The following is a 25,762-nucleotide window of genomic DNA, read 5'->3' on the forward strand; positions in this document are numbered from 1 at the left end:
CGGTGACAGGAGACCCGCGGAAGATAAGCACAGCCTACATGCAAGTGATGGATGTTCTTAAGGAGAAAGAGAGAGGAAAGAAAACGGTGCGTGACCTTGCATGCCACGACATCCACTGAAACCAAAACAAGGTTTTCCAAGACAAGTGAGGCACGAGTGTCCTGTGCTCGGAAGAGATGCTCGCCATACAGTATTCTGGGGGGAAGGGGGGACTGTGGCCTTGTGCCCCGGAAAGTAGCACTGTGGGGCTTCTGTTTGTCCTGTGCCCTCGCTGGGGAGCTGACCTGGCCTGGGGTGAACAGTGTGCTTTCCTGTTTCTGTGAGCTCTCCCTGGCTGTGAGCCTGAGCACCTGGTTCTGGGGTCAGTGGCCTGAGCCCTGCTTCCTGGCTGTCAGGGTTTGGGACCTGGGGCCTCTGCAAGGGCACAGTTCAGAATGAGGGACGTGGGTCTCCGGATAGCCCATCTCCTCTGTCCTCCAACCCCAGCCCCGCCCCCGGTCTAGAACCCTCTGCCCTCCAAACCCTCCTCTGCTACCTGGTCACTCACTCTGTAAGTCAGGAATCTTCTGCAGGGCAAGTGGCACGTCCTCGCTCCCCTTCACCCACCTGGCTACCATGGGGTCCTGCTATGGCCTGGAAGAAAGAGGGACAGACACGTGCTGTTTACAGGTAGGTCCAGAGCACCCAGCAGAACTGGCCCCTGAAGATCCCTCAAGGCGACGGGTGTGGCATTTACCTTCGAATCCCTGGCCATCTGGCACAGTGCCCAGTACAGGCTAAATGGCCCAAAACTTTCAAGAATGAAACCGTTGCTACCACCACAGCCTTGCTATGAATCCAGCCCCTGGAGGGAGCTCATTGACAAAAGGCGCTGGAGAGAAAGGGTCAGCCCACCCCCACCGGGGCCACAGTGATCTGAGCAGGCGGCAGGAAGGGGAAGTGCGGAGGAAGTAAACAGCGCACACTGGAGGGGGAGAGTCCAGAATAGTCCCACCACGGGTGGAAATGCATCGCTCCTGTTGACTCAGAGAGAGGTAAAGAGGATCGTCAACACTGTCCCGGGGAGTGGCAGACCATAGAGAAGACGGAAGCCTAGAGGGGAAGGCTCCACTGGTGCTGGGGAGGAAGGAGGTGCAAAGGCTGTGGGAGACACAGCCATGCTCTTCCCAATACACAAAATTCCCTGTCCTCTCTGCTCTGTGTGACCTGGTGTAAACTCAACTCAAGGTGCTTCGCATTCTTCTTTTCTGAAATAATGTGTGTGTGCGCGTGCGCGTGTGAGTTGTGTGATTTGCCAGTCATCTATCAACCAGTTATCAATCGTCTATCATTTTGATTTTATCTACTATCTATCATCTACTTATAACTTATGCCACTGTACCTATCAGATAACCTGTTAATCTACTATCTGCGTTTCACCTACCACCTGGCTGTTACCTTCGTCCTCCATCTGTCCACCTTGCCTGTTATGCATCTTTTTTTTTTTTTTATCAATCTTTAGACCCGTGTATGGGCCTCACTCAGGTATACAGGCTCTTTACTGCTGATCAGCCATTATATAGTTGATATATCCCCTCCTGCTAGCTCCCTGAGCCTCCTCCAGAACAGATCTCAGTGTGCCCACTGATTGGTTGGAAGGCAACCCCTTGCTCCTTGCTCTCTGTGCCCAGTAACCTGCCTTGTACCCATCAGTTTGGCTGTTTGCTTCATTGACCTTATACATTATGACATTCTCTTGATTTGCTTTATATGTTTTCCTGCAGCCTCCTTTCAAATTGTGTGCTTCTCGGGTGCTGGAGAGATGGTTCCATGGTTAGGAGCACTTGCTGCTGTTTCAGAAGACCTGAGTTTGGTTCTCTGCACCCACAGGGCAGCTCACAGCCAACTGTAACTCCAGTTTCAGGGCTTTGGATGCCCTCTTCTGGCCTCCAAGAGTACTGCATGCACACTGATGCCCATAAACTCATACATACACATTAAATAAATTCACAGCATTGAAAAAAAAAAAAGAAATCTGCTTCTAGCACTCCCATTTTAATTTTAATAACATAGCCTTTGATTTTTTTTCTTAGTGGTTCTACAATCCACATGGCTTATCTTCTGCTGAGACATCAATAGTTTTCTACAAGCTAAATATGGGTAGGAAGATAAAAAGGCATTGCCATGTGATTCCCTGTCTCTTAATCCTGCAGATAGGCAATACTCCTATAACCATTCGCACAGTGTTGGTCTCTGGAGGTAACATTTGGTTTCCTAGGTTTTTCATGCTATCAAAGCTTACAGGTTGGGATCATAATTGTCACAACTGAGATCTCTTCACTGGAGTCCTTAAAATATTGGACAGAAAAGTTGGGATGACTCTTTCCCAAGAAAGACATGGGGCATGAATTTGTTAGTTCATTCTGCAGTATATCATCTGATTTCTGAAGATAAAGGAAAGCAAAGTCCCATGTGTGGATGCACCTGAGCAGCAGGCAGACAGCCGGAAGGCTCTTGGCTGTGTGAAGAGTAGGTGGCGGCTGCTCTGGTAGCGCCACGAATGAGGGACTGGGAAAGAGTCATCCGGAAGCACGAGCTCTTGTGAGAATAGAGGACCTGGGAAACCACATAGAACACAGGAGCTTTGGACGTGAACAACCTGTGAGGGGTCCTGGAAGCTGTGGGCTGTTTAGAAGAAGCATGTAAGGAAAAAGCAGGGAGGAGTAGGGATAGAAGCATCCCGAGTAGAAGATGCAGCCTAGACTAAAATAATGTGATAAGCAACCAAATCAGAAAGACTCGGGTAATGGGACCACAGTGGCTCAGGGGAGTACCAATAGAATCCACAGAGATAATAGAACTCCCAGGCGTGGCAGCCACACCTCAGCCATGTACTCTCCCAATGGGACCCTTGGTGTGCAACACTGGAGTTCTGCAGGGTGGACGCTACCGTTTGTCTGCCCTTGAGGCCACCTGGACACACACAGGGGCCATGGAGAAGCGACTCGTTCAGGCTCCCAACACTGACCCATGGCAGCACTGAGCCACAGCTTTCACTAGCCTGACAGAGTGCTCTGGGCTCAGGCCTCCACCCACCCCAAGACTGAAGCCCAGCCATGCGCATGTCTTACGGGATTCCTCAGGGCACATTGCCACTGCTCTGTGAGCATGCGCAGTTTCCACCCTGGTGTGGTTGGCTTTCCTCACTTTAGGATGAGCCTTCCTGTCTCTGCTTCCTCTCAGCACCCTGACCAATACCAGGTGTTGAATACACTGGCCGATTTCTGTAGGCATGTCCAGCTCCACCATCCTTGCAGGTTAAATGCCACCTCCCCGGTGTCCAGAGCCAGGGACAAAACTTTTGAAATCAGAAATACAGAGAGATTTTAGTTAAAACTGCAGCATAGTATTTACATTTATTTTATGGGTATTCGTAAGTCATGTAGACTGTAGAGTACATGTATATTATGTACTATCAAGTGTATGCCAAATACGTTATACAATTTATATTACTTATATTATGTATTGGCACAGTGTCAATAATTCTAGCTAAAATTAATCTACACTAATTATAAAAATATCTTTTTATATTTTAGGCTAAATATATATTATAAAATAAATAATTCTGGCCAAAATTAAGTACAGAGATATTTTTAGCACTCACAATTTTCACCCATCATTTTTGCTAGCCCACTCCTGTTTATACAGTACCTTTTCCCCCAGTTCTCAAAAATAGGATCTACTACCTGCCACAGATACTTTCCAAAAAAAAAAAAAAAAAACTCATTTAAGAATCCCTTTCCCCTCCCAGTTAGCACAGTTTTGGGACCTCCTAAAAGTTTAAAGTTATTTCTAATTGAATATTGTAAGTTTCCTGTGCTTCCATCCTGGGAAAACATCCTGTTGTACTCAACATGGCAGACAAACAAGGTGGGTATGCCAGCAGAAAAAAAGATTCATCTTTCCCTTGATGGGAACTGCCTGCTTTTCAATCAGGTCTCTAGAGTCCTCATCCCATAGCTCGCAGGGGAGTGGGAGGTCCTGGAGAGCAAACCTGACTCAATCCATACCTTGCTTTTCTGGACTAACAAAATGTGAAGGCTCTGACTTAAACCGTGACGACGTGTAGCTTCTTATTGATATGAAAAGTTGCTTGGAAAGCTTTCTTGGACATCAGCTGCTTCTGACACTGAGTTTCTGGGTTTGTGTGTGTATGTGTGTATGTGTGTGTTTTGATAATCTACAAGCCCAGAGATTGCCGAGTTTAAATGTCATGTTAAGTATACGCAGGCTTAAATATTAAGTAGGACAAAGTGCTTGACAAGAATCTGTTCAAGGGTCACTGAACTCGAAGGATTTAAAAGTAATTGAAAATAAAACCAGCCAGGCTTACTGTCCTTTGGACCCTGTGACAGGTCACACAAACACACACCAGGAGATCTGTGCTACAGCCTTGTACCGAGTTCCTCTCTCCTCTGCAAAACCATCTACCATTCACTTCAAAGACTGGCTGGCAGAGTTCCGAAGCCAGTTTAACTTCACCAGCATGGGGCAAGGCACCCATCACCTTGCCTGTGCACACCAGCATATTCACGAGCTGGTTTCCCAGGTCAGTGGTCTAGACAGGTAGAGCTGTGGCATTTGGTTACTGTGTGTGATTGGATGTTGATTCCTGTTATTCCCAGCATTTCACTGCTGGATCCCATAAAGGATCCTGACCTAGGTCTTTGGGCTGCCTGGGCGAGGAGGTCATGTGACTTTTCTGCACTGGACTCCTCATGGGTCTTGCGATGCTCCTGGGCTGCTCTTCAGCTGTTTTGCTCCTTATTCTGAGGGAGGGGGAGAAAGAGGAAGAAGATGCCCAGGGCTGGACTGTCTCAGGGCGGCCGCTAACTTGTAACAGGTGAGAAGGGACACTTGCGTGAATCATGGAGATTTTGGAGGTCTGGGTTCCAGAGACAAAACCTACTGAAAACTGGCACAGAGAAGCTCTCACTTCGGATTCCATGCTAGCCTAAAAATATGGAATTTAAAGAAAGGCATGGAAGTCTGAAATCGCCCTCATGGGACCGCCAAATGCTCCAAATGCTGGTCTTGGATGAGAACTTGGAGCAGAGAAATAATGGCAGTCTAAAGATGGGTGTGTCCGGTCTTAGAAGGAGGTCATTTCAAAGTCAGCACTTAGGTACAAGACACAGGTGAATCTTCAGAAGATGGCACACAGGAGACCCATTCCTCCATTCCAAACTCCTTTGATCTGCGGATCTGATGGCTCTGGGGCCTGTAATCTCAGACACGAAATGTCCTGCGTCTTTACCTCTGTACCACTGACAGCTCTGATTTCAGGAGGGGCTTTTTAAAGCAACACCATTTTTATCTCATCGTTCCGTTTACCAGAGAAGAAAAAACAATGTACTTCCTAAGTGGGGAGCTTAAGAGTGGAGAGATAAGGTAATTTATGCATATACATTCAGCTAGGAGGCAGCAGATCTTGTCCAGAGAACCAGCTCTGTCTACCCTTGGCATCGGCCTCCTAACTACGACACCATAACAGGGACATGGTGATACCTGTCTTTTCTCAGTGACTTGTGTCGAAACTGCACACTGCATGGTTGCCCCATCATAGAGTAAGCAGCCATCCCTGACTCATCGCTTATGCCCTGCCAGCCCTTGTATAGGCACCGTACCTGACCCTCATGTAGAACCTAACACAGTTACTACTGTTACTGCCTTATTTCTGACGAAGGCTCCAGCTATGTGTCTGTGAGCCCTCTAGCCACTGGAGGGGACTGGAAGGAGGAGAATGGCCGGTGTGGAGCCAGAAGGTCCAAAGGTCTAAGCTCCTAGGTGGTGCCATTGCTGCAAATCTTGAGGCCACACTTGGAGAACAGCGTCTACACACAAGTTACAGAGAATACGGGGAAGATAGGCATGGTGGGGAAGTAGCAGAAAGCTGATGGGGGTCAGAACACATGAGACTGCCAGGAAGTTGCAGCTGTCCTTGAAATGTCCCCAGAGCACGGAAGCTCAAGTGTTCTGTCTCAGAGAATAAACAATGATGATGGAGAGCTGGAGAGGTTTGGATGGGGAACACTCCGTTGAAAATTACTCCAGGTCTCTTCCTTGCGTAAGCACCATCCTATAGAGGCCCTCAGTTCCACACTGAATAAGAACTCTGGAGGCCGGACCTGCAGAGATAGCTGGACTCCAGGGATGGGTACCCAAGCATCATCTGACTCAAGGCAAAGTAGCGTTAAAGGCATTTGTAGCAAGTCCAGCTTGGATGTTTTGTTAGTTAAGGCCAGGCTGCTACAAGTTCTTAGCCGAGAATACTACAGAATCACGTAAGAGATATGGATATGTCCACTTCCTTCCTTGGCTCTGCCATTGTGGGGCCAAGTGTTAGCTCCTGTGCCATGAGGGGTATGCACGGCACTCACTCATACCACACCTGAGCAGAACATCCAGCCTTGATCTGACATTTGGAAACTGTCTTGGGAATACTGATCTGGTTCAGATTGCCCAGATCTAAAGAGGATCCAAGAGTGTGAAGACTCCTCAGCCAGCAGCTAACTGGCTTCAGCCTGGAACACAATCGTGCTTCTCAGGCCTCTCCATCGGCAGAGGTCACTCCTGGTTAACATGACATGTCTCTAGCTTTCCACCTCACTGGATTATGAACATAGGAGGTCTTGAAGTGTATGCCCCCCTCAATTGCAGCATCAGTCTCCCTCGGGGACCTTGCTCTTCTCCCGTTGGTCCTACCTCTAAGCTAAAAACCCAAACTTCTGGAGGTGCTTCCCATGAGCTCGAGCCTTAAAAGGAACTCAGTTTTCCAAAAGATTGCAAAGGTGGCTTGGAGGAATTTATCCTTTACTCTGTGACACACAGGGCAAGCAATAAATGTCCCTTCAATGACTAAAGCCCAATTTTGCAACCCATGGGACCCTGTCAGGAGCCTATTTGCCTCTGTGGTCAAATATTGAGCTGTCTTCCTATGTCTTTGTTCTGTTATTATTCTTTCAAATTCCATAAGTATTAAAAAAAAAAAAAGAGCTCCCTCCCTTTCCATCCTTAAATGTGGTTTGCATAGTTGTGCCCTTTTTCCTCAATGCAGATTCCTTCTAATTTCTTTTTCATTCCATAGAATGTCAACCTCTTCTCTCCCCAGAAGGACAAGTCTAAACGGATACCATGCTCAGTAGACTCATTTTCCATTCTCCATGGCAAAGAATCAGAGCCCTAGAGTAAGTCAGAGCTATCATTTGCTGTGTATTTTTGTAAAGACAGTTTAATTTTAGGCTCCTTATTTGCAGGAGAGCTAGCTAACCCAAATAAAACATTATACATCTGTCTGTTGTTACGAGTGACCAACTTCAGCTGAACATTCTTCCCTAATAACAGCAGGCTTTCTTATAGACTAGGGACGACGTGCAGCAGCTAGGAGCAAGTGGAAATTTCCTTTGGTTTACCACCCTCGGTCTCGCTTGCTCCAACATGTGAAGAACGCGGTAATAGGCATCCTCTCCCCTTTAATCACAGCGTGGCTTGGACATGCATTGTTGTGAGGTGATTGGTGAATCAGGGAAATTTATGTCTGGGGGGAAAAAACAACAAGGCGAAGAGTGTTGTGTTAACGTTCCAAAATGTTCTCCTCAGGGAACGCGTTTCTCCCTGTCTCCCAGTCCCGCTTGCTGCTCTTGTTTAGATCAATTCAAACGTTGGGAAGAAGATGGATTAGCAGTTCTGTTTGGTGAAGGATGAGAAGGCAGAGCCTTGGGGATTGTTTGACCTGAGTGTGTTGGAGGAAAGCGTTTGTTTCTGCAGACAGACTGTGGGAGAAACAAGCATTTTATATCATGTATTTTGATGAAACTGCAAGCTGGGTGCAGTTGGAGCTTTCAAGGAGGAAGCCAGCAAGTGTGGAGGGAATGAGGAAATGACTTTCCTTAGTTCTTATCTTCTTAGGACTCAGGAAGGACTGAGTGGGTGCCACCTTCTCACCATACGTCCTTATGTAATTTACAACACTTCGGATTGATTTTCCTAAATAAATCTCCCATGTGAACTCACTGGGTGGAGAGCCTCTGTTTAAGGTGATGAAGGCAAAGAAACACAGGAAGCATATTGTAAATGTGGCGTCCTCTCTCTCTCTCTCTCTCTCTCTCTCTCTCTCTCTCTCTCTCTCTCTCAGTGGAGCTGTGACCTGGGTGACTGAATGGTGACGGGTGGATTTCAGTGTGATTCACCTGCCGTTGCGGCTGGAGTTCCTCTGCTTGTTGCTTTTCCTGCTTGTTATTATCCCAATGGGAATCGCATTCCAGACAAAGGAAATGACTGACTCTTGCTTGGTTTGGAACCAAGTTATTTAGGAGCGGGACTTGTGTCAAAACGTTTCACAACCCCGTCTCACTCTTAGTCCATGCTTTGACCACATGCCGGTGACATGGGAACTGGAGCACTCAGGTCTGGGGAGCACAACACAGACCGACAGTCTAACATGGAGGACGATGAGAGGACCGGAGATGCGTCTGAACTGTTCACTTCTTCAACAGCTAGTCACATGTGATCTCTGAAATGTCTTCACATTCAGTCAAACATCTCAGCCCTTTGGCAGTTAGCTAACCTTCATCAGTAAACAGGGACACACGGTACACTGATGTCATCTGTACTTAATTAACTGGATGGTGTTTGGCTCAATTTTGGTCGTGTTAGGGTTGCCAGATATGATATAAGATGCTCGGTTAAATATGAATTTCAAGTGGATTGCATGTACTTTTTATTATAACTATGGTAATATTTAATAATAGTATTCATATGCTAAAATTATTCATGGTTGATCTGAAATGCATGTATATGTGCTCCCTATATATGTATATATGTGTATGGACGTATAGATAGCACACTGGTCTTTATTTATATGTCTTAAATCCTTTTTTTTTTTTTTTTGAGACAAGGTTTCTCTGTAGCTTTGGTGCCTGTCCCAGAACTAGCTCGTGTAGACCAGGCTGGTCTCGAACTCCCAGAGATCTGCCTGCCTCTGTCTTCCAAGTGCTGGGATTAAAGGTGTGCACCACCACCCGGCATATGTGCTAAATCTCATATCCTTAGGGAGGACAAATCTGCCTTCCAGAGTAGATCAGAAGGACAAAACATGTACATACCAGGTTTTATACATAGACAGTATTCTTAGAAGAACATTGTCTTGGTACTAGGAACTCTGAAAACAAACGCAGTCATTGTGGCATTGAGGAATCAGGAGGTAGCCATTTCCTGAATGATTCTCAGAAACGACCTGGAAGCTGGTAGTGTAGTCCTATCTTTTGTTTGTTTGGGGGATGGTGGTAAGTGCCACCATGCCAGGTTCATGCAGCACTCGGGCTTAAACCCAGGACTTTGCACATGGTGGTGAGCTTTCCACTGACCCAATCACAGTCCCAGCCCTGGTCTTATTTTTGAAAATTTGGCTCAGAGGCTCTGAACCATTTTGTTTTGCTTTTCAAGACAGGGTTTCTTTGTACAACAGCTCTAGCTGTCCTGGATCTCACTCTGTACATGAGGCTGGCCTCGAACTTCTTCTGCCTCCCGACTGCTGGGATTAAAGGTGTGCACCACCACGCCTGGCTGTGAACCACTTTTTGTGTTATGGTCTTTTTTGGTGATACACGATTGCCTTCTCGGAGCATAGCATTTAAGGAGATAAGGACAAACCATGGGGGTTACCAGCAACGCTGTACAGTCCTGAGTAAGTCATCGTGTAAAAACCATTTTTACAGTCATTAAGCCAACAGAGTGGCGGTGTGTGGCTGTGACAGGTTCACTGCTGGAGCTGAAACACCTATGGTCCGCTGCTCACATTGATAGTAAAGAAGACAGAAGTTTGTACAAGTAAAGTCACTGAAAATAAAGAGTTCCCTTTCTTCCTTCCTCTGAGACCTTCTCTTGTTCACCAGACATGGGGCCTGGATTTAGATTAAGTTATACATTCTGAATGCAATGGTTCTGTAACGTCAGTCGACCTAGTCCAGCCTTCTCTACTTACTTTCCCCAAAGACACAGAGGTCTAATGTATTATTTACATTATAAATATAGCATGAATCCTTGCTGCCAAATGTGATAATCTGATTTCACTTCATGGGACATGCGTGGTAGAAGGAGAGAACCAGCTTCTATAAGTCGTCCTCTGACCTCCACACATATACTGTGGCACTTACACACACCCATGCGCGTGCACACACACACACACACATGCACACTAAAAATGTAACAAAAACTTTTAAAATAAATAACCACAATTAATCTCCCTCCCAACACAGCAGCACACACCGTATCAGGATGGACATTATGTCCGTATCTTGAGCTCACACCCAAGGGATGCAGTCCAACACACACTGCTCTAGAAGCCGTGGCACCCTGTCCTCTGACGGGGAAACAGTGGAGGAAATGACAGGAAGCTGCTGAGAGCTGTATGTCGTCATTGCTCTTCATAATGGTGCATGGTGTTTCTGAGAACCAGGGAGCCGCAGCTCTGGCTAAGGCACCACGGAGCCCCACACAGCTTAGATGACCATGGTTGCAGCAGAGCTCTCTCCAGGAAGGAGAAGACATACTCTTCCGGCAGGGCGCATGTGCACACAGAGCAGCTCCTCACAATCTTCCAGTGGTTCCCACTCCTGGTGGGGCAGGTCCCAAGGAACCTTTAGAAGGCACCGTGCCACCCCTCAGGCCTTGCTCAGGCCTTGCTCAGGCCCTCAGTCCTCAGCTTTGCTCTCTCTAGGACGAGCCTGGCTTCCAGTTCAGTGCTGGGCTCTTCCAGAATAGCTCAGTGCCCTCAGGGCTCCGTGTCTGGGAACGCTTGATTCTTTCCTGAAGGTTCTCCTTCCTTCTGCTGTTGGTTCATCCCACCTCTCCTTCAGAAGTCAAGCTGAGCATGACATCTTCTGTCCTTAAAGATACACTGAGCACTGTAGCGTGAAGATGGACCTAGTATTCACTGTGTTCCTGTTAACACTACCTGTGCAGCTTTGGACAGATTCTTAACCCTTCGGAGACTTGGTACCCTCAAGTACAGAATGGAGGACATAAGACCTGGCCCCCAGAGACTGTGAGAGGTTAAAATCCTTCTGCCATACCACATGTCACAAGAGAATTCATTGTCAATTAGAGACTCCAGTAAGAAGGAGCACACAGACCATTGGCCGTGAGGAAATTGTATTCACCGCAGAGGAAGTGCAGAGAATTCTATCTGAATCTACAAAGTTCTCATGGGCCCAAAGAACCATCATCTGCAGCATCTAAAATCACACAGAGGAAAACCTGCGACAGGCTGAAAAGACATTTCATTTCTTCAGTGTGCGTTCATCCGCACCAAGAACTTACTGTGTCCCTGCTGCAAGCTGAGTGCCGTGCGGACCCGTCAGTGAAGACAAGTTGCTGGCTTTGTCCTCTAGAACAGGACGGGGAAGTGAGGTCTTGCACAGTCATCAGGCAGCCATTCAAAGACAAACCTGGGTGTGCTGGGGAGGGAGTCCAGGCTGGAAGACAGAAGAAAGCGTGGGTGTATGGTGTGGTGTGTTCTAGTCTGGGGTTCCTGGAAGGTTTCCCAGGGAGGGGTGAAGAAACAGAACAACTTCTGGTCAGGTGAGAACCGGTGTCTGTGGCAACGGCCCTGGTAGATGGAGCTCGGAACCTTCTAGAAAGGAAGGCAGGTATGGGGAGGCTACAGAGTCCAGGTGAGAAGTTAGGGCCTTGGGAGCTTTTTGAGATCTGTCATGTCTTCAGCTTAGGAAAACGAGGAACTTCTCGGGTTTTATTCAAAGGAAAGACAAGATTTAACATGCTCACCGGGTGGTTGCTTTGATACCATAGAGAATGGTCTGGCAAACCCAGATCCTGACATTCTAATTAATTAGCTCCTGAAATAACGACTGAGGTATAGCCCGGGCTGGGGCCAGCTGCTTGAGAGAGGCGAGAGCCTGTGAGCTGAGGGCTCCCATAGAGTCAACAAGTGTCTGGGGCACAGCTAGGGTGACACAGAGGAAGAGAAGGTCTCAGAGAGGATAGGAGAGGGTCTCATCCTGTAGTCCAAGCTGGTATCAGACTCCCAAGGTGGACCAGGCTAGCCTGAACTTATAGTAACCCCCCTGCCTCTGCATTGCCAGTGCTGGGATAACAGCCATGCACCACTATGTCTGGTTCTAATATGCCTTTCACAAGGCGGTCAGCAGGACTGAATACACAGTGTGCTCTCCCTCTCTCTGCCTCTCCAGGTAAGATTAAAGTGAGATGCTTTATGACTCCAACGGTTCTCATCTCTTCAAAGGAAACACAATTAGAAAGGATTTCCAACCAGACTTTCCATTTTATGCCGTTAATCTGAAAATTCAATTTCCCCCGGCACGGCTCATTCTCAGTCCGTCCAGATATTACTGTAAACGAGATGTACTTACCGTGTCCATGGGAGAAAATTTCCACACCCTGCCACAGCCAAATCTGTGGAATCATTTACTCTCAGACATGTTCCAGTTGTGCAAGTCCAAGAGCCTAGTTTGCAGCAAACAGTGAGGACTATTATTTTCTGTTCGCTTAAGGCTTCCTCTAATTGGCTGAGGAGTCTGTGCTTGGCCCAGAGGGGTTGCTGATACAGCAGATTCCTGCCTGATGCCTTTGCTCAGGCAGGTCAGTCACTCCAGAGACCTTTCCGCTTTGCAAACTCCTCTTTGCTCCTCACAGCCCCGCTGACGCATGGGCTCCGATGCTAACACTTTCTCTCTTTCCTCTCCTCGGCCTTTTGCACATTGTCAGCACCTCGTGGCAGCTTCACTCTGCTGCTATCCGTCTCTGCTCTGGAATGTGTCTTTTCTGTTCAGAGATAGGCTCTAGATGGATGGGTGCTCAGCTCATCATGTGTGTGTGTGTGTGTGCGCACACTTGCACTGCATGCAGGTATGTGGGTGCAAGTGGGTGCATATATGTATGACATGCAAAGGTTGATGTTGTATGTCTTCTTCAATCACTATTCATCTTACTTTTATTTATTTATTTTTTTCCAGGCAGGGTTTCCCTGTGTAGCCCTGGCTGTCCTGGAACTCACTCTGTAGACCTGACTGGCCTCGAACTCACAGAAATCCACTTGCCTCTGCTGGGATTAAAGGCATGCGCCGCCACCACCTGACTTTCTTACTTTTTGACACATTCTCTCACTGAATCCAGAAGCATGCTGATTCAGCTCTCTGAGCCGGTCAGCAAGCCCAGGGATTCTCCTGTCTCTACAGGAATTTTAGATTCAATCATTATCCCAGTTTATTTTTATGTGGGTCCCGGGGATCAAATTCAGGTCTCCGTGTTTATGTCACAAGCTCTTCACAGAGTGAGACCTCTACCCAGCCCTTATCACTCATGCTAAAGATAAACCTTGACACATATGAGGGACTTAACATTTAAGGGAGGACCAAGGGGGACAGAGGTGCTGTCTAAATGAACTCAGAGACCCCTGGCTCAGAACCAGGTCTCTCATTTACAGACACCGCACCCAGTGCTCCAGCTCAGTGAGAACATGGGTCTACAGCTTAGCACGTGGGGACCCTTCGCCCACAGGAACCATTAACCGGAAATGAATATCTAGATTTCATATATTGATTGACAGCACAAGCACTAGCTTGGAGAGGAAATATCTGTATATTCCTCAGATTGATGGGCATCAGCGCACCCAGCTTAGCCTGATGAAAGTCTCCCTATGAAGATCGTGCACATGGTGTGTCAATCAGCGTATCAGAGAGCCGGGTTCTACATAGTGTTCTGCCTGCTTAGCCAAGGGGTCTCTAGTGTGGAGAAGCATAATGCAGGTGGATATAGATATGAAAAATATTGATATTATATATAAAATATATAATATAAACAGTGACTCCTATTCAGCCTTACTTTATCTCTTTAAATGCTTATACATGGTATATAGTTTTAAGTAGACACACATGTCCATTAAAATAAGAATTTTCATATACCATATATGTGTGTCCCGAACCTTGATTGTGGGAGATGAAAGATCATAAATATTTGAATCATATGTGTATGTGTATTATGTATTGTTTGTTTGAGTCAGGGTCTTGCTATATAGCCTAGAACATTCTGGAACTGAACTCATGGTGTTCCTCCTGCTTTTGCCTCCTGAAAACTGGGATTATAGCCCTGAGCTTCTAAGCCTGTTGAATTCACAGGGCTTTAGAAATCAACGATCATTGAGTCTCAAAATATGCACACATTTCCTGGGGGATCACTTAGCATGAAAATTCTTATTCGGAAATTCTTGGCTGTAGTCTGAGGATCTTCAGCTCCCACTGCCTCATGTGAGGCCAACCAGGGCTGAAGGGCACAGCTCACTCTGTGTAGGGGTGAGTCAGGGTCTTCCTCTGAACCATAGGACGTGTGGCACAGGAAGGGGCCCGAGTGGCTGACTTCCCATTTTTCCTGTGGGTGGCAGTTACTAGTGTCACCCCAAGCATAAAAGAGAAGATATGGGTTATGTCAACCCATAAATTATGGCACAGGGACACAAAGGTTCACTTTGCCATATATTATGATAGGGAGGGCCCTGAGGAAAACCTGCTTTAACTAATGGCATTCTTTTCTGAGTACATGTTCAGCCCAAAAGCATCATTTGTACATCACGAGGCTGTGTTACACAAGGGTCCTGTGGTCAGCAACTCTTTCCCAGCTCTGGCTCTAATCTAAAAGCTTTTCTGCCGGGAAGCATACATAGCTGGAGACTAAGGTCTTGACCACTCCTGGTCACGCAGCTCCTGTGGGACTCACACTAAGCTGGGATTGCTGAGTCAGGACAGGCAGCTCTGCCTTGGTCATCCTGACCATGCTGGCTGCAGAACACACTAGATGAGACTCACACTGTGAGGGAGGGGACACAGGTCCTCCTCATCCAAAATGAGAGGAGTAGCAACACACACACACACACACACACGACACCATTGACTGAATCACTGAATCAACTCTCTCAATTCATGTTTGTATGCCCCGTTACAGCTTCCCAAAGATTACTTTTGTCTTGTTTATATGAACTTCTTTTAAGACAAGATTTCTCAGTGGTCTAGAGCTTGCCAAATAGATGAGGCAGGTTAGACACATATCCCCAGGATCCCCCTGTCTCTGCCTTCCTAATGTGAAGACTGCATACGCCACCACGCCTGGCTTCTTATGTGGGTTCTGGGGGCTCAAATGCAGATCTTTATGCATGCAAGGCAAACACTTAAGGAACCGAGCTATTACCCTAGGCCTGACTGTATGTGCTCTACTGTGGAACTGGTTTTAGTGGAAAATAACAAGGGATTAATTACCTAGGTCCACAGCTCACAGAAGTGGAGACACAGCATCCAATCTTTTGATGTCTGAGAGGGTGACATTAAGATGGAAGAAAACCAGGGATGATGGAAGGGATGAAAGAACACTAAGCTTCCTGGTAGAAATGAGTTAACTCAGAAAGCTGGTCCGTCAATGTCCATATTCTTGCTTGGATCTGTCCTCAGCCCTGTTACAGACAAGAGACCCCTCTTTTGATGGAGGCGGGTCTTGTATCTATCTGTTGCTTTCATTGGTTAATTACTAAAGAAACTGCTTGGCCTTTGATAGGACAGAAAATTAGGTAAGCGGAGTAGACAGAACAGAATGCTCGGAAAAAGAAGCAGATTCAGGCAGTCGCCATGATTCTCCTCTCCAAGATGGATGCAGGTTAAGATCTTCCCGGTAAGCCACCACCTCGTGGTGCTATAGAGATTATTAGATATGGGTTAATCAGGATGTGAGAGTTAGCCAGTAAGAGGCCAGAGCTAATGGGACAAGCAGTGTTTAAAAGAATACAGTTTCCATATAATTATTTGGGGTAAAGCTAGCAGGGTGGCGGGACGCAGCCCGCCGCTCCGTCTACACTCATTAGAGGTGGATCTGGGACTGGCTGTGGTTGACAGCCCTTGGCGGTGCCTCCACATTAGTTCTGTGTGCCCCACAGCTTCTTGTTGCTATTGTCACTGCCAGAGCAACAGATCAGGGCATGAAAATAGAACCCAAGATGCCAGTAAGGCAGGAGGGAGGACTCCTGGGCCTTCCATAGGACGCCCACCAGAGGTTCTGCTCATGCTCTCTCAGCTCTGGGTCCCCTCCCGCCCTTAACGGAGCTGTTTCACTTTCTCTGCACATGAGTCTTCTGTCTTTCCCAGCTGTTTATCCCTGGTCCTCCCCAGACACTGGCGGTCCCCCAGACACTGCCAGCTCCCTTTACAGTTCTGAAACCTTCTAGTCATCTCTGGGTGTGTGTCATTCTGGTGAAACTCCAACAGGCTCATGCTTGAGGTCCTGTCTCGAGTCATCTTTGCTCTAGAATATTCTATGTAGTGAAGCTGCAGCGTCCCTCTAAAACCTGAATTGTCTAGATGAGAGCTCTCTGTTAATCAAAACATCACTCCTGACCTTTTGAACGTGGATCTACAGTTGGCCCTACTTGCCTGGCTTTGGCTCGAGAAAACAGTTGCTCTAGATTATTAAGGAATTATGACAAGGAAAAAACACACATGCTCCAGCGTAGAAGCAAGCACTTCATCCTCAGCACATAGGATAAGAAAAGGAGTCAAGGAGAGTCACACTCAGGCTGTGTGGGCCAACGATTGTGATCTGTGAGCTGGGGGAGGCTATGGCCCTCAGCAGGGTGTGGTTACATCTCCCTCAGCAGGGTGTGGTTACCCCTCCCTTTGCTTGCACAGATTCCCCCATGGGCTTGTTGTGTGGGGCACATTCAAGTTTCGCATTTTCAAACTTCCTACAATTTTCTTTTAAGCATTTTAAGTCCTCTGTTAGTAGATTCTTTTGGTCCCAAACCCATCACTTTGTCCTTTGATGACAATAGCTTCGTGCTTGAGGTTCCTGTCTCAGGTTATCTTCCTTTAAGAATGTTCCACATTCTGCTACCTCAGAGGTTCCTGTAAAGTCATCTGCTGCCCAGATCAGCAACATCCACTATCTTCTAGTCAAAAGCTCACTCCTGGGCTTTTGAACGTGGCTATGAGAGCCCACCTGCTAGCAGGCTTTGACACCGAGCATTCCCCAGCCCTCTGCCTACACACGCTGAGTGACTCACAGCTGTCTTGATGAGCTGGCTCTGTTGATAACAATGCCTTTTACCTTTTGCCATGGTCTCCCTTCTGCAAAACCTGCCTCCCTTTGCCTCCTGATTTTTTCTGATTTTGTTTTGAGACACTGATCATTCCAGGCAGGTGCTTTTCTTAGCTGTGGTGATGGATTCAGCATTTGCCTCCATGTTTGACTGGGCTTTTATCTCCGAGACCCCTTAGCTCCCCGTGTGGAACGGTTTGCTTCCATGCCTATGTGTGATAAGATAATTAGCAACATGAGAGGTGAGCGTGTCCATGCGTCCAGCACTCTGTTGGCAGCGTACATACTTCTGAGTCCAAATTTCAGAATGACTGGTGAAACTCTGATAAAAATAAGTCACTGGAGACCAAGATAAATTTAAGAGTTGGCCTGAGGTTATGTCTAGACCATGGTCTGTCTGTTTTCAATGCCAGCCTTTCCTCCATCATAGCTCAGGGGTTCCCAATGGAGTGTAAACTACTTATACTATATGTATCTGGGCCCAGGACACAGCGGGGCTGTAATGTGTGTTGAGTTTGTGCATGTATGAAGACAAGAAAAGGAAACGTGAATCTGCCACTGTAGAGCAGTAGCCCAGAGTCTCACAATGAATGCTTCTGCATATCAACTGCGGTTAGGAGCTGAGTCAAGGGACTCTCTGCTCCTGTACCATGCATACTCTTTGCTGATGGAGGATGTCAGCATTGCCTGGAGGCTACAGTGTGATGCTATCAAGGGAGACGTCATCAGCCTTTCCCTTGAACTTACTATTGTTCCATGTTCTTTGAACAGTCCCATGGTCTTACAAATCAGGCATGGAAGTCCATCTCCAACCTTCCTTGGAATCTATAGCTCCATGATCTTGTTTCAGATCCTGCACAATCTGTTTCCATGCCTGCTTCTCTGTTCTTTTGAGACTATCCTGGTGCAGACCTGCGTGTCTTCTGCAAACCATTTTAACATGTTATCTGCTGTTTCTCGGGCTACAGCGGACCTTCTTCATGCCTCCCCCATTTTACAGTCAATTTTTCTAAAATGCAAGAACAGTTTCTTAAAAATGAGAACCTCTGTGTGGATAGGACCTGTAACCCCCATCCCATTCTACCCCTGGTTCAAACCTTGTTGCTCCTCATTTCCTGTTTTATGAAATGTCAGCTCTGAACCCAAATTGCAGGTTTCTTTCATCTAGTCCCCTGCCATTTTGGCCGTATCTCTGGAGTTGCCTCTGACAGTCCAGATCACCTTGGCTCTTTCAACCTGCTCCTTCTCCTACTGTCTTCCAGGTATGAAGAGCCAACAGGTCTGATAGCAAGTCCCTTGAGGCTGTAATCAGTGCTTGTTTTCCCCGCCTCCCAGCACAGAGTCAGTAAAGAGTTCTCCATTTCCTTCACCACTAGGCAGTTGTGACACCACCTTCCTTACTCCTGTAGCCTAAAGCTCCAGAGCTTTGTGCCCCTCCCTTCCGGATGGCACACGGGTTGGGCTGAGTTCCTCCTGTGCTCTCAGCAACAGACCCTGGCATAGGATAAGTCTCTAAAACTGTTTTATGACTCATGACTCTAGAATGTGCAGCACACGAACCAGGAAATGGATCATTAGTCAGTTCATAAGATGAAACATCAATTACCATCAAAGGCATGACCAAGAGCACGTGAGTGGTTCCTATACCCTTATCACTGCATGCAAAGTTTTCTAAATTGTTGACTTTGAAATGCTCTGTCCTTGCACATTGTTCTGTCTTTCTAGGAAATGGGTTTTCATGTTTTTAAAATCCCCTGAATTAGAATGCATGTGTGTTTATCTGTCTTGGCTACTCAGACACTCCTGAAGGTGTCACTGATGTTCTGAGAGAGCACACGGGCATTTAGCTTAGAGGTTTCGACTAGAGAAAGCAACAACTTTTACGTGCACACCAGATCATTGTTCGCTGAGGCTGCATACCCCACCAAGAGCACACCTGCATAAAATTACCAAGGAAAATATCGCTACACTCACGGATGACCATGGAAACAGTTTAATCAACAAGATAAGAAACTTTAAGAAGCTCAAGAGTTCAACTTGGGACTCATGTCAAGGTCAAGGGAGAAGGAGGGAAGGCTGCTGGTCTGTTGGGGGGTCCTTAATGCCCCTCAATTCTTTCCACCACCCACCTGAGTATCACTTTTCATCTCCAGCATTTATTTCCTAAAGTCAAAGGGGGGTTTTGACCTCTTAGTCATTAGAAATGGGACCTAGTTTTAAATATGTAAGTCTCATTCTCACTTTAAAAACACTATAGGAAGGCGGGAGGATGTAGAAACCTTATACACAGTTTAGGACTGAAAGTTATGACATGAAACTTTGAGCCTTGGTGGAACCTCTTACCCCTGCCTCAAACTCTGAACTATAGTGCCATTTTCTTGGAAATTCCTGTCTTTTCCAATTAGGCCTCACCTCCAAAACATTCATTTGTTTGCTCATTCATTCTGCAAGCATTTAATACATTTTGGTCCTTCAAATATGTAAAGATGAGTGTGATAAGGTTCAAACACTCAAACATACCCCATCAGATAGAGATGCCCTGTATGTCATTGTTTTTATACCCAGCACAGCAGACTCTTCATATCTAAATAGTTCCCATTTACTCGTGGATGCTTATCCATTACTATGATAAAATTCGGTATTCCGTGGTTCATGTGTTTCACTCATTGCAAAAGATTGTCAGCAAGGACAAGGATCTGATCTTCACCTCCACCTTGCCTATATCCAGTACAGAGTTGACTGGTAAACTTGAATGAATGTGATCAATAGAGAAGACGGGGTTTCCAGGAGAAAGTCAGATTAGTTTCAATTCAGAAAGTCAAAGAAGTCTTTGCTAATTTCCTGCAGCCAAGAAGAAACTGGAGAAAGAGCTTTGCCACAAGGGAGAGATCACCCAGGTTTTATTTGGGTTGGTGAAGAATGCCCAGAGTGTTCTCCCTCGACTGATAAGAGGGTTCATCAGACACCAGTGTTTTCCACTGCACAGAAACATCACACAGACACCTTTCAGATGTGCTAATGCCTTTGCTTCAGCACAAGACAGAATCTCCTGGAGAGGGCGTGTGGCTGGACCTAAGTCTTGCTCACTTTTTAAAAGCTCTTAATTTGTTTCTAGTGTGTATTCCTGGTTGAGAATCACTGGGGAACCAGAAGCAAAGGTAGAACAAGGCCAGGTTGTGGGCACAGCATATTAGTAATGGACTTTATAAAGAGGTGGAGACAAGACTGGGGAGTTCAAGCTTTCAACAGGCAGAAAGGATCATTTTCATAGCTGGGTGGACTGAAGGCCAGAGAGTGCCCTTGGAAGATTATCTGGAGGATTCTGAACTTGAATGAGCTGAGCATGAGCCCAGATAGACCATCATCTTGGTTTACCATCAGGTAAAATCCACTCAGATATACATGAAGAGGTGATGAGAGGCTGAAAGTGGAAAGGATTTTGGATTTGCTGGTTAGATGGAGAAACCTGGAAGACACCCACAGGATACAGAGGGTGAGACAAGCCCAGCGATCATCTGCACCAGCAGAAGGAGGGCTGTCCAGGAAGGGATCAGAGCAAAAGTCGCCCGGTGGTTAGAAAGTTTATCCAAATAGCTAACTAAGAAGGTGATGGATAAGAATGACCCTGAGGTTGAAAGGGTTTGATGGAAGATAAAGAGGCATTAATGCTCACAGTGATAGGCATTGGAGAGGAAGGGTCAAAGCCACTGCATGCACATTGGTGTACAGGCATTGGGATGCGATGGACAGGCAAGATGTTGGCTCTCATGGAGTTTGTGTTCATGTAAACTGATAGAATCATGCTGAAGAGGGATGGGGGGGATGTCGCTCAACCAGTGGAGTCCTCACCCAGCATTAACAAAGCCCTGGCTCACATTCCTAATACCGCAGAGACTGGGCATCTTAGACGCATGCCTCCAGTGCTGGAATTTGAGTGGTGGAGGGAAGAGGTTCAGCGGTTCAAAGTCATCCTTGACTACATAGCTAGCTGGAGACCAGTCTAGGCTACTTGAGATCCCTCCCAGAAACAAACAGGGACAATAACTGACGCTCACGGGTGTGAACACAGGTCCTTTGGTGGAAGGGGCAAGGGATCCAGGACATCGGACAAACTTAGGCTGCCTCCTGATCACAGCTAGGAGGCAACAACTGTGGAGAAGGCTTTGGCCAGGATCAGGGTCTTGTGATGGTCAAGAGGGAACTTGTATTTCGTTTCACCTGCTATACTTCATAGATACTGAGCAGCCTAGAAATGCTGGCTGGGTATGGAAGGAGTGAGTCACTCTGGCCAAAGGCCCCAGAAGCCTTAGTAGTAAAGGTCATGCAGCAGGAGATTGCAAACCCCACGTTAGAAACATAAACACTTGCAAGCCACAGAAGGTGGAATCTCGGGGTCATAGCACGCTCGCCAGCTTGTGCAATTTTTAAACTAACGGAACACACGGAGGAGCCTGCTGGCCCTGCTATCTGGCGAGAGAAGAGCTGTAATTTAGCATCCCTGGCTATCAATTAGTCCCATTTTCCTCATCTGTAAAATAATAGGTTTGGATGAAATGACCTCAAGGTTCTCTTCCAGCCTGGTGAATGGTGAAGGTGAAAATCTGAGCATTCACTGGCAACTTTAATGGTTGAATGTTTTGAATGTTTAACTGTTCATATTCGAAAAGGCAGTACCAGGCCTATGCCCTCCAAGCTCTAAATTTTAGGAACCTACCATATTTTAAAATGAATTGCCCTCTGGAATCTAAATTCTGCTGGGAGAACTCCTCAGGGGTCTGGGGAATTGCCCATGGTGATGGGTAGAAGATGGATTGGACATTGAAACAGACCATCTAGGAAATGATTAAGAATGTCTTAAGTCCCTGGTATTTGCAAGGGACTTAAGACATTGCTCCATGAGGACTGAGAGTGATGGGCTTCTCTAGTGTTAGGAGGCTCTGCCAATGGGACTCTTCCCCAGGAGCCCAGAGGACTCAGAAGAATGCACACAGCCTCTTTTATCCCTCTCAAGTATTTGAAATAAGGGATAGAGAGATGGTCCAGCACTTAAGAGCTCTGGCTGCCCTTCCAGAGAATGCAGGTTTATTTCCAGTTATTAACCCATATGGTGGCTAATAATTGTCAATACCTTCATTTCCAGTGAACCCAACACCCTATTCTGACCTCCATAGGTACTATACACACTCATAGCGCACAGAGATACATTCAGGCAAGAAACCTGTCTTCGTTAGGGTTTCTATTGATGTGAAGAGACACCATGACTAGAGCCACTCTTATAAAGGAAATCATTCAATTACAGTTCAGAGGTTCAGTCCATTATCGTCACAGCGCGACATGACAGCGTGCATGCAGACGTGGTGCTGGAGAGGGAGCTGAGAGTGCTACATCCTGTGCAGGCAACAGGAAGTGGTCTGAAACCCCTGGGCATGGCTTGAGCGTGTATGAGACCTCAGAGACTGCCTCCACACTGACACACTTCTCCCGACAAAGCCATGCCTACTCCAACAAAGTCACAGCTCCTAGCAGCGCCACTCCCTTTGGGAACCCAAGCACATAGAATAAAATATAAAAGCCAACCAGGCTATCATGAGCTCTACGTGTCCAGTTTGACAGTGTCCTGCATGGATGGCATGCAGGCAGTCTGCATGGGATGATGAGAACCGCTAGGAATTGTGGACATCGAGGTAGAAACAGCACGTCTTAGAAGGCCGCCTAGTTCTGTCTTATGGACCTGTTTTCTCAGGCCACCTAGCAGTTCACTCTGCTTCAATGCTAGTGAATCTTTCCCACTTCACTGTCTCCAAAAGAGGGAGCAGAAGGATGACTAGACTTGTCCAGAGTCACTACCACCACCCAGCCCCTTCCCAGGAGGTGTCTCCCTCCATCTTTAGGATGACCCAGCCAGCAGGTGGCCTTCAGTGCCTGTTTTTTCAGGTTTCTGTCTTAGCTTCTCTTCATGATGGACTATCTGGCAGCCAAATAAACCTGTTGTAAACGTTGATCTGCACCCAACATTGTTGCAGACCTAGCCCCAGTAAAAGATTTTAGATCCTATTGTAGCCAAACACAAGATGTCATCAGTCTTCCAGGGACTTAGCGTCTCCTGGTCATGTAAAGGTATCCACCCCAAACACACTCAGATGCAGGCAGTACCCACTAGTCACAGACACATCACAGACATCCTGAGAGCTTGCTCAGCCTAGAGAAGATGAAGTTCCGGGAATGCAGGGATGGTCATGCTTTATGAGGTTGGAAAATCCGAGTCTGGGGAAATCAGAGTCTTGGGGAAATGGATAATGAGGTGCTAATAGGAAAAGCAAAGTCCAGCTTTCCCGGAAGGGGCACTGCCATGAGATGAGGGAAGAACCCTTCCGCGACTGGATGGGACCTCACAGGGAGAGGTGGTACCAGAATGAGTGAGTGGAAGGGCTGGCGAGGAGAGCTTAGAGAGAAGAGCCAGCCTCCCCTCCCCCACCCTCCCAGCAGCTTAGGCTACAATGGCAGGTGCCTTGGATGCTCAGGTTCAAGGGACACATCCAAGCTGTTGGTGGTTAGCCTGGTTCCGATTCGGAGGCAGCAGCGAGGCTCCTGAGAGCAGGAGGTACGTGGTGTTCCCGCTCCTCGTTTCCAACAGCCTTGAGGTTTTCTCTCCATCCCAGCCTGAGCAGAATGCAGTCAGTTTATAGTTTATGGGGGTTTCCTGCACCCCCATCTATGTTTCCACTGAGGTCTGTGCTTTTTCCTAGACCCACCCGGATTCCAGAGCACGGCTCACTTGCGTGCCAAGTTCAGACTTGCTCTTTGTCCTCCTTCCTTTCTCCAACTAAAACATAGGAGTGTTACCTTTCGAAGGCCTCTGTGTGTTCTCCACAGACTACAAGGAAGGCCCCTAAAGAACAGGAGGAGTAATATCTAACTCATTTTGCATGCAAAACAATAGCGCTTCTAGAAATAAGCCACTAATCAGTTCTCTCCCATCCCACGTCTTGTTTGTCAATTTAAGAGGCTTTGTAGTAGGATACCTTGTGTGTGTGTGTGTGTGTGTGTGTGTGTGTGTGTGTGTGTGACAAACTTGGGTGTCCATCAGGCACATCGTTATTGTTATTATTGTTTGAAACGGGGTCTCCCGCTGGCCTGGCACCCTCCAGCCAGGGAAGACTACTTCACTGAAATAGGAACTGCCTCTCTCTGCCTCGCAGACACTGGAATTATCATGTACTGACTGTGTTAACATGGATTCTGAGAGTAAAACTAAGGTCTTCACGTTGCAAGGCAAGACCTTTACCAAAAAGCCATGTCCTCAGCCCTGCGATGCCCTTTATAGGTTAAAGGACAGTTCTTAAAGATTCTGTAGGAGTGGCAACTTAGACACCAAAACTTAGGACTTCTTTGCAAAATAATCTTTTCTTTTCTTTTTTTTTCTTTTTAAAGTGGAACTGATTAATAAGGGAATTGGGCCCATGGAGGAGGAAGTGAGGAATTATCTTTTTGGTCATCTGAAGGCATTTGTTCCCTATCATTTCATACAACACAAGACTGGCGACTACAAACACTTTCACTCAAATCAGCACAGGCGGCTCTCATCATCCCTGTGGTAGGCATTTCTCTGGGGTTTTCAGGTAGGAAAGTCAGCTAGCTCACCCAGATGAAGCTTCCCTGTGAGTGGAGGCCGCAGTCTGGGACTTCTTCCTCCACCCCCACTTCTCTGGGAAACTGACCCAAGGAACGAGCTTGCACTGTTCTTCTGGGGAGAGGAAGAAGACAAGGGAAGGGGAGATCCCAGAGTGCTCTGTGGACCACTTCCACCACATCTGGAACACCTGTCTGGGGCCGGGAGCAGTCACACCTGGAATTCACATCAGGGACGTCTGGACTCCAAGGACCAGAAACTACATGGGGCCAGGCTGCCTGTCTCATCAGAATAATCCCCAGCTGGTTCTCCTCTACCCCCTTAGGGAGCTGCCTCTCTGTACCTCTCTCCCCCTCCGTCCCTCCCTCTCTCTCCTTCTCCCTCTCTCTCTTTCATCTCTGCACCCCTCACTCTCTCTCATCTCTTCATAATTCTAGATACTCTTACCATGCATTTGTGTTCTCTGTCCTGTCAGGAAATTTCCAGAATGAGTGTTATTCCTTAGATTAACTTCTGTCCCTCCCTCCCGTCTTTCCTGCTTGCTTTCCTTCCTTCAGCTGCCCATCAACACGTGGCCTAGGCACACCTTGAACTGACAGACCTGTCTCTGTCTCCCAAGAGCTGGAGAAGGTTCTGGACCACACCTGGCTCTCATTCTACTTTTTCTAAGACAAACACAAAATAGCTGTGATTACTTTTCCAAGCTACCTATGTAGTTTTCAACTTTGCTACTATGTGTTCTGCCGCAGTTCTGCAAGGTCACAGCACCCTTGGGGAAACCCAGAAGACAGACCGGGAAACAGGAACTGGGAGCTGTAAGAAGGCCCATGGCCCCCGGGGAACTGGCATGACTTCCTTGTTCTCGCTGCCTTGGCACTGCTAGCTTTCAGGTCCTGTCTGTGCTCAAAGGTCGCAGATCTTATGAAAGAATTAACATGAAAGGTCTTGCTTTAATCACGGCGGTAATTAGCAAGTTTGGAGCCA

At 47.1% G+C, this 25,762-nt stretch overlaps 1 protein-coding gene across 9 annotated transcripts in view; it reads right to left on the bottom strand.

The window, feature by feature from the left end:
- Positions 1-25,762, bottom strand: part of Kcnj15 (potassium inwardly rectifying channel subfamily J member 15) — a 40,220-nt gene that overhangs the window by 5,655 nt on the left and 8,803 nt on the right. For 5 of the 9 annotated variants that reach the window (XM_057766150.1, XM_057766149.1, XM_057766148.1 and 2 more), the window contains one exon: positions 548-633. The exons of 2 other annotated variants lie outside the window; for them this stretch is intronic. In XM_057766150.1, coding sequence (XP_057622133.1) covers positions 548-617 — 70 coding nt within the window. In that variant the 5' untranslated portion in view covers positions 618-633. Of the gene's footprint in view, positions 1-535; positions 634-11,358; positions 11,424-25,762 lie in introns of those variants that run through there. 2 more of the 9 variants (XM_057766151.1, XM_057766155.1) reach the window with 2 other exon arrangements.

The sequence above is a fragment of the Chionomys nivalis genome, chromosome 3, assembly GCF_950005125.1.
Source record: "Chionomys nivalis chromosome 3, mChiNiv1.1, whole genome shotgun sequence".
Taxonomy (NCBI): domain Eukaryota; kingdom Metazoa; phylum Chordata; class Mammalia; order Rodentia; family Cricetidae; genus Chionomys; species Chionomys nivalis.